The following is a 13,588-nucleotide window of genomic DNA, read 5'->3' on the forward strand; positions in this document are numbered from 1 at the left end:
ATTTTTCAGGAAAAAAATGTCTGGGCCTTCACATCCCTAGTAAGGATGCACCATCTCTTCTGTGCTCACCCTAAAGAGGCTTGATCTTTTGTGCTGTACTCCAAGAACCAGAGTATGTCTGAAGACACATAAGGTCACCGCCTTGCGTAAGGTAAGCAGGTCTGGGTCTGCCTGGATGAGCCACATGTATGCTGCCTGGGTTCCATGATGGAAGAAAAGTGATAAATGAATGTAAGGACATAAAATAATGCCTGGCATCTCCCCATTTTCCCTAGTTTTTTCTCTCCCCCCCTTTTTCAGAAAAAAACTGGGGGGAAACCTCCAATCCCCCACAAATTTGTAAGTGGTTTTCTCCAGACCTTCATATCTCTACTGGCATCTCCATTGAAAGGATCAGGAAGCAATTGATGGGAACACTGGAGACCCTGGCAAGATAAGCTGCCAGTCAGAGGCTCCAATACTAGGCTAGCTGGACAGATAGCTTGACCTGCTATATGACAGCTTCCAATGATCTGCATTTTATTCATCCTCCCCTCACATTGTTATTGCAATCAACTTGAAAGGAGATGACTGGCCTAAGGTCACATCCTGAGATTTATGACTGAACAGAGGTTTTATTTGGTCCATGTCAAGCACTCTTGTCAATTATATCATAGTGTCTTTCACTAGGTTTTATTTACCCAGACCCAATCCTTTTTTTGATATGTAGCAGCGTCATCCACTACAGCTGTTTCACAGTTTTGCAAGTCATTCTGGTGTCCCAGGGACTACTGAAAGTTTCCAAGGTTTAGTCTCAGATGTCTCCCCACCCCAGGCAACAAACAGATTCATAATGGAACACATTGTACACATTTTTGTAATGCACCTAGTGTGAGGTAAGCAAAAAGGGGAAAGTTAATTTTCTCTTTCTGTTTTATAATGCTTTTTGGTCACATCCAAACCAGAGCATTCTGCTCCTTTCTCCTGGTGCAAATCAATACAGAAAGAGGACTTTGTAGCTATAGGCAAAAAGGAATGGCTTCAAAAGAAGATTAGACAAATTCATGGGGGATAAGACTGTTGATGGCTGCTAGCCATGATGGCTATGTTCTACCTCTGTGATAAATGAGACCTCCACTATTGGAGGCAGTATGCCTCTGAATGCCGGTTGCTGGGAATCACAAGTGGGCAGACTGCTGTGGCATTCATGTTCTCCTTTTGAGCTTCCCATATGCGTCTGGTTGGCCACTGTGAGAACAGGATTCTGGACTAGATGTGCCATTGGCCTGATCTAGCAGGCTCTTCTTATGCTCTTAATTGTATGCAGGCGAGTGAGCAGGCTGATGAAAGAGGGACGGAGGTTCCATCTGTGCTCAGCGTAGGAATCAAGCGGAGAAACCCTCTGCTCTGTGGCAGTATAGAAATTAAATTATTATAAGTGGACTGATGCTGGAAGGATTGAACTCCCCATCCCTCTTCTGCCAGCCCCCAAGCAGGCTAATACTTTTTTTAATACACACTAGTAACCTTTGTGAGCTTATTTAAAATGCTGCATTGACAGGACAGAGTCAAATCCAACATGTGGACCCTTGCATCTCTTCTGTTGCTCCTCACATTATTTTGGAGTACCCTACTTTTGATCTGGCCCTAGTTTCATCTCCGTTTAACATGTTGCAGCCAGGAACTGTGTCATTAAGGAAACCAGGAAAGGACTGATCCACAAGGATTTCACGTAGGAAGTGAAACCCTGCTCTCCCATTCTTTACCACAACTTTCTCCCATTCATAGGTCTCAACCAAGCTGGTGCTGAAAGCAAAAAGCAACCACTGTGTGTGTGTGTGTGTGTGTGTGTGTGTGTACATTCTTGTATTTGGGGGGAGGGGTCAATATGTATAAAAGTTTTTAATTGTAGCCCAAAATTGGTATCGTGTTTCAGAGGCAATAAAAAAAACTTTCCAGTTTCCGTTACAATGCATTTCGAAGTGGTAAAACAGAGCATTTCCTGTTCCATTAAGGCAGCTGTGGTTTTTACCCCTGCATCCTGAAAGATTTGCCATTTGCATATTATTATAGGCCATAGATTCTCCTTGGTTGATCTTATAGGGAAGGGGTGTAAAACCTAACCAAACTGAGAGGCTGAATTCCCCACCCAGCATTTGCCTAGGGGCTACATCTAGAACTTTTAGAACTGTCACTTCATTAAACAAATCTTAGCATTAGTTTAAGCAGTTAATTGATTTGGTTGAGTCAGTTTGCATATGAGTAAAACCAACAGTTCAGAAGTAAGAAGCATTATTTGAAAATGTGGGTTAAAATGGGGTGCAGGAAGATCTGTAGAATGGGGAAGGGGTAGCTGAGAGTAACGGGAGTGAGAAAAATAGGACACTCTCCTGTACTAAATCAGGTCATAGGTCCATCAAGCTCAGTACTGTCTACTCTACACTGATTGGCAGCAACAGCATTTCAGAGTATTTTCAAGCCCTACCTGGAGGTGCTGGGGATGTGGAACCTTCTGCATGCAAAGCATGTGATCTTCCACTGACCTGTGGCCCCACCCCAAGAGAGAGGGTAGTGGGGAAAGAAGGCTGGAAAGAGACCTATTGGGTCAGGAAAGAACCAATCCCATTCATGCTCCATCAAAACAATGAATGGCTAGACTGTGCACAATTTACCAGGTTAAAAGATGCCAATCCTACTTTCTCTTGGGGAACAACAACAGGTTTAAGTCTTGTGGATGGCAGTAGTTCTAGAAAACAACTGGGTTTGGCAGTTAGTATGTGTTTTTTGGGTTTGTTTTTAGCACGGGACTTCTGCATATGTGTCCGACTTTCAAAATGAACCCAAAGCCCTATGAAAACAACCCAAATGTTGTTGACATAACACAAAACATCTACCCACAGAGCCAGGATGTTCAAAATTAAGTTTGTAATGCTATCCTAAAGTAATCTGTATTTTTCAGGACACATGGAAACAAATTCAGTTGTGGTATATGTAGGCACACTTTTTCTGAGTTCTAGGAGAACTGGATGCCATTCTATCAGGGTGGAGTTTGGCTTGAAGCTGACGTTTTCTGTAAAGTTATAGGATTAACTTTGGTATATTACAGTCTTGCCTAAATTGGTCTTTCTATAGACAATTTATGATTGACGTAGTAAATAAGAAACTCGGCTATTATGAAAACCACAAGGGACTTAATTCTTGCCTTGGACTAGCACTGCTTCGTTTTAGCTTATAAACCTCATTCAACATTTCAAGTTATTTTTCTGCTTCATAGATGTGACTAAACAAATGTGGAGGTTTTTTTATTTTAAAAATTATTACACTTTTATCTGTGTCTGTATGTGTGTTAAAAAGAAAAGTACACCTGATCTGAGCTTTTGATGATAATGCTAAATTTCAGTACTGAGGACATTTTTTGTTTGATTTCTGCAACTGTGGTAATTATGTCTGCACAATTGTTTGTTATGATGAGCACCTAAAGCGTGAAGGAGAGATACGTGTCTTCAAACTAGAGGACATCCAAAAGGGATGTGCTGGGAAGTTACAGTTGCCAACGGCTGTTCACTGTATATCTGCTGCATTTTCTTTTCTTACCACTTAGTCCTTTTCTTACCACTTAGTCAATGTTAACTCACTGTACTTTCTTTACTGCTAGTACACGTAAATGGTGTGATTGGTGTGGTGATGGTGTGGAGTTACTTATAGGTCTTTTAAGGTTTTCATCCGTAAAAGAGGAACTAATTGTTAATTTTGTTGCATTAAAACAATGATTTATACATTGTACTGAGGCTTTCATTAAACACATACTTACCTGCTCTCTCTTTTTTGCCCCACACTTAGATCTACCTTTGAAGAAGAATTAGAAGACATTCCCTCATCTTTTTTGCATATTCTGCAAAACTGGTGCAATATGGCACAGTGTAGCATCGCTGTGGGACTGTTAGTAATGACTCTCTTATCCTTGCTGGATGTCAGTTCAGGTTTCCTGCTAAATCAGCGCCTGAATGGAAGATTTCAAAGGGACCGCAGGAACATTCGTCCAAACATCATCCTCGTTCTTACTGATGATCAGGATGTAGAACTTGGTAAGAGCTAGAGAGGATTGCTTAATTGAAAAAATGTGGCATGGTTTTCACTGGAGAAATGGTGTTTTTGTCTACATTGGTGCAGGACCTATAACAGCCAAATCTCCAATCTTTGAATAAACTATCGCTAAAAGGACCACAGTGCAAAAGGATCGTACAACAGTTCATTTTTCCCCTTTATTGTAATAAAACTTCCAACACAGCAGTTCAAAAAATTCTTCACTGCATTGTTCATTCATAACAAGGAGTTCTGGAGTTGTTGCAAGCTGAAATGTGGGTACTCAGACAGAAATACAAGCCTACATTGCACCTGATATGTATATTCACTTCATGTGTGCCAAAAGTGGGCAGGTCCATGTCTGCTGCTATGGCTCTGTCCATTTTCAAATACACACACTGGTCCTCCTCCAACACTCTAACCACTGCACCAGGATCAGGGAAACTTTTTGGCTCTGGGGGCTAGATTTCTATGTGGCACCACCCTGCAGGCCAACTTTGAGAGGTGGGTGGGGGCAATCCCTCTGTCAATCACATGATTGACAGATGGCTTGCCCCCCCAACCTGTCAAAATCCCTTGTGCTTGTACCCTCAAAGAGCAGTGCAGGGAGGGAGAATTGGCTTGGATAGCCCGCCCCATGCTGATCCTTTCATGTGTGACACCAGGAAAGGGTGGGCAGGCATGGCTTCCCCAAAATGGCCTCATGGGCTAAATGGGAAGGCCTAGTGAGCCAGGTCTGGCCCATAGGTGAGCAGTTCCACACCCCTGTGCTACACCATACTCTCTATCTAGTGTTTGCCATCATATGACTTCAGTAGGACATAAATCTTGTAAAGAAAAGAATAGAGCCTGCCACTGATGCAATTCGAGTGTCTGCAACCAGAGATGGGTTGCATGCAGGTTATCTTTACTGATTCAGCCAAGACATATGGAATAACTGAGAAGGAGGGAATGGATGAATTACAATTGTCCTTTTTGCTGTCAAAATTAAGTTAATGTGGAATCTTTCATAGCCAAGAACACTAAAACATATTGTACCACCAACACCATGACTTTCCCCCACACAAATAAGGAATAAAATAGAAGTAGTAGCATAAAAAGAAAATACAGAAAACATTTCATAAAGTTCAAAGGTGACTTCAAGGATTCCCCACCACCACCAATTAATATTGTAATTTTCATTTTAGTTAAATAATTTTTAAACCCTCTTCTTGTCTTTTGTATACCTGAATAGTTGTTGCTCAAGAAACATTGGGTTTTATTTAACTTATTTTTTATTTAACTTAGTCTTAGTCAGAATAGACCCGCTGAAATTAATGAACCTAGATTAGTCATGTCCATGAACTCAGTAGCTGAAGGCATAACTGCTGATAACAAAGATGAGACCACGCTTTTTGGTCTTGCATTAACAATTTGCATCAATGGGTACATTGACAGGGATTTCTTTTTATAAACCAATATGGGAAAATAGTGTAACAGAAATTAGTATAAACATGGGTCTAATGTTGGGTCATTCTATATTAGAGCTACTTTGTTGCAGTTAAATTCACCACAGCCTATTTCACATATTACAATGACTGCATGGAGGGAGCAAACAGTTCTTTGCACTTGGCCTCCATGTGTTCAACTTACCTCCATGTGTTCAGCAGAATGGCTCCTTATAGTGGATGTAGGTAATATTATATGTCTGCTTATAGTAGGTGTAGCTCTCCAGATGTTGTTGAACTTCAACTCCCACCAGCCCTAGCCAGCATGGCCAGGGCTGGATTAAGCTGAGCAGGGCCCCTAGGCTGATTGGTGTTTGGGGGGCCCTTCTCCCTACCTTTCTGCTTTTTTTGCGGCTGCGCGCACTGTGCGCACAGGTTTGCTTCGTTTAAATAACACTGTGTGCAGAGCTTTGAAAAGTTACTTTTTTAAACTACAACTCCCATCAGCCCCAGCCAGCATGGCCACTGGATTGGGCTGATGGGAATTGTAGTTCAAAAAAGTAACTTTTCCAAGCTCTGACTGTGTGTAAATGTGGCACTGCACACCAAAGCATGACAAACACAACAATATGTTTCACAAGATTTAAGCAAAAAAGAGCAAGAGGGTTGGAACTTTGGTACTTCTCAGTTCCAGTTACCCAAGGTCAAAAACATTTCTGTGTTCTCCAAGCACCTAAAAAAAGATGATGGTTGCTGTGCCTGGATGGCCTGATAACTTGTCCAATCAGCATATTTATTTATTTATTTGAGTGGGAGAAGCTTCTGACAATGATAAGGAGAAGAATGTGAGGCAACGGCATAGATTAAAGACGTTTATCCACACATAAGAAACGAGCATTGTGAGAAATTCCGTATCTGTTTTATAAAGGACTGTCAACTTTTCATTGAACAGCTAAAGTTTCATTAACATTTCACACAAAGAAAACTAGAAGTGGAGCTCTAATGAGGAAAGTGGCTTCAGCCAGAGAGTGGCTTTGGTCAGATAGGCGGCCTAAAAATTAAATTATTATTATTATTATTAAAGAATTATGAAGTGGATTGTGCCATGTGTTGCAAGTGAGCCATTTTTGCCAGATATAGGATCTGTTTGCTGGTTCCTATAATTAATAAATTATTGTCCTATTTTGTCCCTGTTTTGGGCTTCTGGAGAAGCCTGATTAGAATCAGAGTTGAATGGAGCCTCTAAAGTAATCTAGCCCACCCTCCACCTGCCTATTCAAGAAATCCATTGCAAGTGTGTTGGTTGTGATTTGCTAAAGTTGTTTTTTTTTAGGGTTCAGCATCCTTCCTCAGTAGTCTACCAGTTAAATATTTGGGTGGGGAGAGTGGGGAATGCATCCCATCTCTAGTACAGTTGAGTCACATCCACTGTGTGTGTGTGTGTGTGTGTGTGTGAGAGAGAGAGAGAGAGAGAGAGAGAGAGAGAGAGAGAGAGAGAGAGACTTTAAAAGTCATGCAGAATCCTGGAGTCCTGGGTGCTGACTTCACAGAGCTACAATTCCCAGCACCCTTAGCAAATTTCCCAGGATTCTTCATGCCTGTTAAAGTGGTGTAATAGTACTTTAAATATACTGTGTGGATGTGCTAAGACAGCATTCAGTGGACAGCCTTCCATTGTATACACTGAGCTATGTTCTGAATTCTTGACCAGCTTATTGTAGAACAACCGTGTTTTGCTAGTCTATCTTTTCAGTCCAAGGAATAAACTTTTAAATCAGTGGGAGGACAAGCTATTGCAAAGGAAAACGACACAGCAGGAAAAGCAGGTTTCTGCAGGGTGCATTGTTGGCAAGGCGAGGCCTAGGACAATGACCTGTATCATGAGATGTTATAAGCATTGTCCCAATTTTAATCTATGAAATGTTGGAGGGTATACTGTGCAAGTTGTTAGAAGTATTTTTAGTGTATACAAAATCTGAAAATTTGCACTAGTCTGGATATATCTTTGGTAGCTGACGGTAAAGTCCTGTGCATGCCCATTTAGTTCAATGGGATTTATTCCTAGTTAAGCTTGTATAGGAGTGCAGTCTGAAAGTGTTAGATTTTATTGCTGTTCATTTCCATGCTTTTATGGCCTCTAATAAGTAAGAAACACACATATTCCTGGTAAGTGCATTATTCTGTTTTTCTTTAGGAGCATTAAAATAATATTTCCATGTTTGACCAGACAACATATTTTTGTGCAAGAAAAATCCAAAGTAACACTATTCAGCTTCTGTAGCTATAAGCACTGACAAAGGAAACACAGTATTTTTCATGATGTTACTATTATTATTACTATAATTACTACTACTACTACTATTGTTGTTGTTGTTGTTATAATTATAATAATAATTATTATCGACTAGAGCATTTCTCCCGTAGTGGACAAATAAGAATTATATCTTAGTTTAAATGAGGCAGGGTTAGGGAAGGTTTTTATTTCACTATTTTGTTGAAAATGTTGTACTAAAGCTAGACAGAGATGTTTCAATAATGCATATTCCAAAAAGCTGTGCACATTATCTCAGTCTCCTGTGACTAAAATCTAGAGGGTGGTCCTTAAAAATTTATCATGATCTGTTTTCTGCCAGCCTGCTTGTCTCTGATGCAATAGTCAAAGTCCTCTGGGCGGTGTACTTCCTTTCTCCTGGTGATCTGTTGTCTCTTGCCAATTTCAAGCACAATGGCCCATGTGTCCACACACATTAGGGTTTGGCCAGAGAGAATATATTTTGTGGAGCCAGGGAATTGTATTTCTCAGGCCCCATTAGAAGATCTATCAGACCAGATATTAGTTTGAAATGAGAATTTTCCTCAGATCGGCTTCAGGCAAATGTGTCCAACTTCATCTGTCACAATGGACATACAGAGTTAAAACATTATGATGGATGCAAGATGCCCACTGCAGTTTGTGTCTCTTATCAAGTGGAGGTAAACTAAATTTTTGGAAGAGTTTGTTCTTGCTTACTGCAGTGATGGAATTATGAAACATTAATGGAGCACATTGATCAGAGGCCCATGTGGTGGAATGGCAGGATAAAAACAAATGAATATGTTTCACTTATGTTATTCTCAGACTCTTTAACAAGGCTTTGGAAAACATTGAGTAATTTAATGCTCTTAAAATGCCAGCTTCTAGATTCCAGGGACTTCAAAGCACAAAGAAACATTCATGGAAATCTTGGCACTCATTTCAGAGATCAATCTGTAATAACTACCGCCTGATTGTAAATACTCTCTTTTTAGGGTACGTGATTGAGAGGGTTATGGTGCAGCAATTGCAGGTACTCTTAGATGAAACAGATTATCTTGACCCATTCCAATCTGGGTTCAAGCCTGGTTACAGGATTGAATCAGCCTTGGTTGCCCTGATGGATGACCTTTACCGGGAGAAGGGCAGGGGGAGTGAGACCCTGTTATTCTTACTGGATCTCTTGGCTGCTTTTGATACCACTGACTATGGCATCCTTCTGAGCTAACTTGTTGACATGGGTATAGGCATCACTGGTTTACAGTGGTTCCAATCCTGTCTCCAGGATCACAGATAGTTCTGATCATTTCCAGAGAATAGCATTGGGTGATTGTCTTTTGACCCCCTGGCAGCTGTGCTATGGGGTAACACCGGGTACCATCTTGTCCTCAATGCTATTTAACATCTATATGAAGCCCTTGGAAACAGTCATCAGGAGATTTGGGGAAGCTGTCTGCAGTACACTGATGATACCCAGTTCTATTTCTCTGTAACATCTGAACTGGGAGAGGCTGTTCAAGTCCTGGACCAGTACCTAGATTTGATTGTAGGCTGGATGAGGGCCAAAAAACTGAGTCTGAATCCTAACAAGACAGAGGCACTATGGGTTGGTAGTTCCCAAGTTCGGATAATTGGTCAGTTGCCTGCTTTGGATGGGGTTGTATTCCCTCTGAAAGAGCAGGTTCGTAGTCTAGGGGTGCTGCTAGATCCATCTTTGTCACTAGAGGCCCAGGTAACCACAGTGGCTAGGAATAACTTTTACCAGCTTTGGCTGGTAAGATAGTTGCGATAGTTTCTGGACTGGGATCGCCTGGCCACTGTTGTCTATGCACTGGTAACCTCTAGCCTGGATTAATGTAATGCGCTGTGTGTGTGGCTGCCCTTGAGGTTGGTCCAGGAGCTGCAGCTCGCGCAAAATGCGGGCCAAGTTGAAGGTTCTAGTTTTGGTGTGCAAAGCCCTACACAGTTTGGGACCAGGATACCTGAAAGATCGCCTTACCCTTTATATACCCAGTTGATCATTGTGCTCTGCAGGTGAGGGTCTCCTGCAGATACCATCTTATCAGGAGGTCCATTCCACACAGAAAGCGGACATTTAGTTTTGTGGCACCTTGCCTTTGGAATTCCCTCACCTTTAGACAGGCACCATCTCTGTTATCTTTTCAGTGCCTATTGAAGATCTTCCTCTTTCAACAAGCCTTTTAAGTAACCTTATCACAGTCTGCGTCTCTGCTGGAATTGCTTTTTAAGATGCTTTTAAAAGATGTTTCTAAGATGTTTTGTTTTAATGTGTTTTTAAATAAGTTTTGTTTTAGGATTTTAAAATCTTTTGTTTTTAAGATGTGTTAAAGTGCTTTTAGTGTTTTTGTTTGCCACCCTGGGCTCCTTGTAGGAGGAAAGATGGGATATAAATTTAATAAATATTTAATTAATAAATAATAAATAAGTAAATTTGCATTGCTAGAGATAAGGGAACATGTATGTTTTTGGTGCAATCATCACACCAAGCTATAGTTTGCACTATCTTTATGCTCAGTTCAATTGTTGTTGTTGTTATTAAACTGTTACCTGCCTTTTACCCTAAGGTCCCAGAGTAGATCACAACAATTTAAAATACAACGTTAAAAACAGTTTAAAACAAATTGCAGTCACAAGAATAGGATATGTCCTAAAAATATACATCTGAAGTACATTATAATGTTGACATTACATAAATAAGTCTTAGGTTTCTGTGTGGACACACTGGTTCTCTCTTTGACCTTCTATTAAGTACAAACTATAGCCTGCTGTTGCATCTGGATTTGCAAATCATGGTTTGCACTTGTCCTCCAAACGAGAATTGGAAATCATGATTTGACTGAATCATTTGAAGGACAAGCACAAGTTTAATTGTAGTAGTCAGTTTAAATACCACACCATGGTTTGTCAATACCATACCATAGTTAAGCTACCTTAATCATGGTTTGGTGTAATGTCTTAACTGAGCCTTAGGCTTGACTGTCCTAAACACACTAGGAAAGGAGCCCCATTGAATTCTGAATACACATGCTTAGGATTGTACTGATACTGACCCCAATGAGCTTTGCATGACAAAATAGAAAGAAAACAATGGGACAAATGTTTGTTCAGTTCACTGTGATTGGGGAACTTGTATTTAAGTAATGGACAGAAGCAAACTGCACAAAAAATGTACGAAAATGTCAGAATTAGAAAGAATATCAAGGAATATTTAGTTCATACCAGTATTTCTCTCATGGTGCTTTGAAATGTCTTCCAACTACTGGTTCCATTCCCCCAACTGTTCAGTCCTAACAATGTGTTTATTCATTTGCAAGATTAATTGACTTTTCTTCCTCCAAAATGGAGCACAGGGCAGTTTACAACAATGATAATAAAATACCATTATCATAGAATTGAAAAAGGCCTATCAGGCCATCGACTCCAAATCCATGCTCAATGCTGGAATCCAAATTAAAGAATACCCAACAGGTGCCTCTCCAGCTGCCTCTTGAATGCCTCCAGTGTCGGAGAGCCCACCACCTCCCTAGGTAATTGGCTCCATTGTCATACCACTCTAACAGTTAGGAAGTCTTTCCTGATGTTCAGTCAAAATCTGACTTCCTGCAACTTGAGCCTGTTATTCTGTGTCCTGCACTCTGGGATGATCAAAAAGAGATTCTGCCCCTCCTCTGTGTGGCAGCCTTTCAAGTACTTGAAGAGTGCTGTCATATCTCCCCTCAGTCTTCTTGTCTCAAGGCTAAACATGCCCAGTTCTTTTAGTATCTCCTCATAGGGCTTTGTTTCCAGTCCTCTGATCATCCTTGTTGCCCTTCTCTGAATCTGTTCCAGTTCGTCTGCATCCTTCTTAAAATGCGGTTTCCAAAACTGGATGCTGTACTCAAGATGAGTACATAAGATGAGGCCTAACCAGTGCTGAATAGAGGGGAACCAATACTTCATGCGATTTGGAAACTAATATTGCTTTTCAGTAAAAATAATACTAATAATAATCAGGAGGTGAAAAAAGAAGTTTGGTATATATGAAGGTTACATGGACTTATTTATTAAATTTATATCCTGCCATTCCTACCAAAGGGAGCCCAGGGCAGCAAATAACAATGACAAAACACTAAAAAAAACTTTAAAAACATCTTTAAAACAAACATCTTAAAAACTTCTTTAAAAAAATTACAGTACAGATGCAGCCTGGGATAAGGTCTCTGCTTAAAGGCGTATTGAAGAGGAAGGTCCTCAATAGGTGCCAGAAAGATAACAGAGATGGTGCCTGTCTGTTATTTAATGGGAAGGAATTCCAAAGGGTTGGTGCCACAACACTAAAGGTTTGCTTCCTATGTTGTGCGGAGCTGACCTTCTGATAAGATGGTATCTGCAGGAGGCCCTCGCTGAACTCGGTGATAGACTGAGTGTATAAGGGGTGAGACCATCTTTTAGCTATCTCTTCCTTTATCATTATCTGTAGCTAAGGGTTTTTTTTTCTTGGCTACAGATTGTGGTTGAGGAGAGAGTTTAACCACAATCCCAGGCTCAGATTACATACTAAACCAAACTTTATCTTAGCTGCCACACCAAGCTAAGCTAAATAAAAGGACCTCTCCAGGTGCCAGCACATTCATGCAGTCCCAGTAAGGCATAGTTTGGTTTACTCTGACATGTGAACTAGGCCTTGTAATGTTACTGCAGTATAAAGTAAATTAATCAAGGCTTAGTTCTCAATGAGTTTGCTAAGACTTTATCTAGGCTGTACCACTTGAGAATGCAGATGAGGGAGGGGACTCACATTTTTTTTATTACATTTATGTGCCCCCTTTCCTCCAAGGAGCTCAAGGTGGCATACATGGTTCTCCTCTTCACCATTTTATCCCCAGAACAGCCCTGGGAGGGAGGGAGGGAGGGAGGTTAGGCTGAGAGATAATGACTGGCCCCAAGGTCACTCAATGAGCTTCATAGCTGAATTGGGCATTCCCAGGTCCCAGTCTGACATTCTAACCACTACACCACACTGGTTCTTGAACTTGATCCTTCCTACGAAACAGTCCATCCATACAAAGCACCAGCATGTCAGGGAGAAAGCTAGACTAAACCCCTTCTCACTGATTACAAGCTAATTTTTAAAGTGGAAGGAATATTTTATATGGCTGGACCTGCAGTCTGAAGTGGTATAGCCTAGTAGCATATTTACCATGCCAATGAAAGTTCGACTGAAGTTAGCTTACCTAATTGGTTCACTTATGCAATTTGGTTTTGCATATAGATCCCTGGCTATAGATCCCTGGTCAATAACTAGTTCTTCTGGTGGGATATTATGAAGAAAAGGTAAAAGGAGATGGGCCAGACCACCACAGCCTCCCACTTGGAAAGTCCCAAAGCCCTAGCCACCATAATCTCCATTCATTTTGCTTCTGGCCTCAGAGTTGCCAATTGCTGATCTTTACCCTTATTAAAATAAAGACTATTACATTGGAGCAAGTTGTTCATAATCTGCTTCTTCAGTAATTAAACATGTGGTATGAAAGATTCATGTTTAGTCTTAACATGGAATGGAAAACGGCAGTGGCAGCTATTTCAAAGCAATTTAATAAAACCTAGATGGCAATATATGTATAGAAACAATTCATATATAAAGTGTTTATGACATAATACATAATTAAAGTTTCAGAGGTTGAGCTGACTTTCCCACCTACAGTTACCACTTACTAATTTTATTTACTTGGAGCATTTGGATTTAATTCTAGCTCTTCAATAACTGAAGCTACCAGACCTGATGTTAATGGTGTGGTCCCTGGTA

General features: G+C 40.7%; 1 protein-coding gene across 2 annotated transcripts in view; it reads left to right on the forward strand.

The window, feature by feature from the left end:
* Positions 1 to 13,588, forward strand: part of SULF2 (sulfatase 2) — a 147,288-nt gene that overhangs the window by 18,037 nt on the left and 115,663 nt on the right. The window contains exons 2-3 of one of the 2 annotated variants that reach the window (XM_061631363.1): positions 10 to 151; positions 3,820 to 4,064. In XM_061631363.1, the coding sequence (XP_061487347.1) occupies positions 3,890 to 4,064 (175 nt within the window). In that variant the 5' untranslated portion in view covers positions 10 to 151; positions 3,820 to 3,889. The remainder of the gene's footprint in view (positions 1 to 9; positions 152 to 3,819; positions 4,065 to 13,588) is intronic. The other variant, XM_061631362.1, reaches the window with a different exon arrangement.

This window comes from Rhineura floridana, chromosome 6 (genome assembly GCF_030035675.1).
Source record: "Rhineura floridana isolate rRhiFlo1 chromosome 6, rRhiFlo1.hap2, whole genome shotgun sequence".
Lineage (NCBI taxonomy): Eukaryota > Metazoa > Chordata > Lepidosauria > Squamata > Rhineuridae > Rhineura > Rhineura floridana.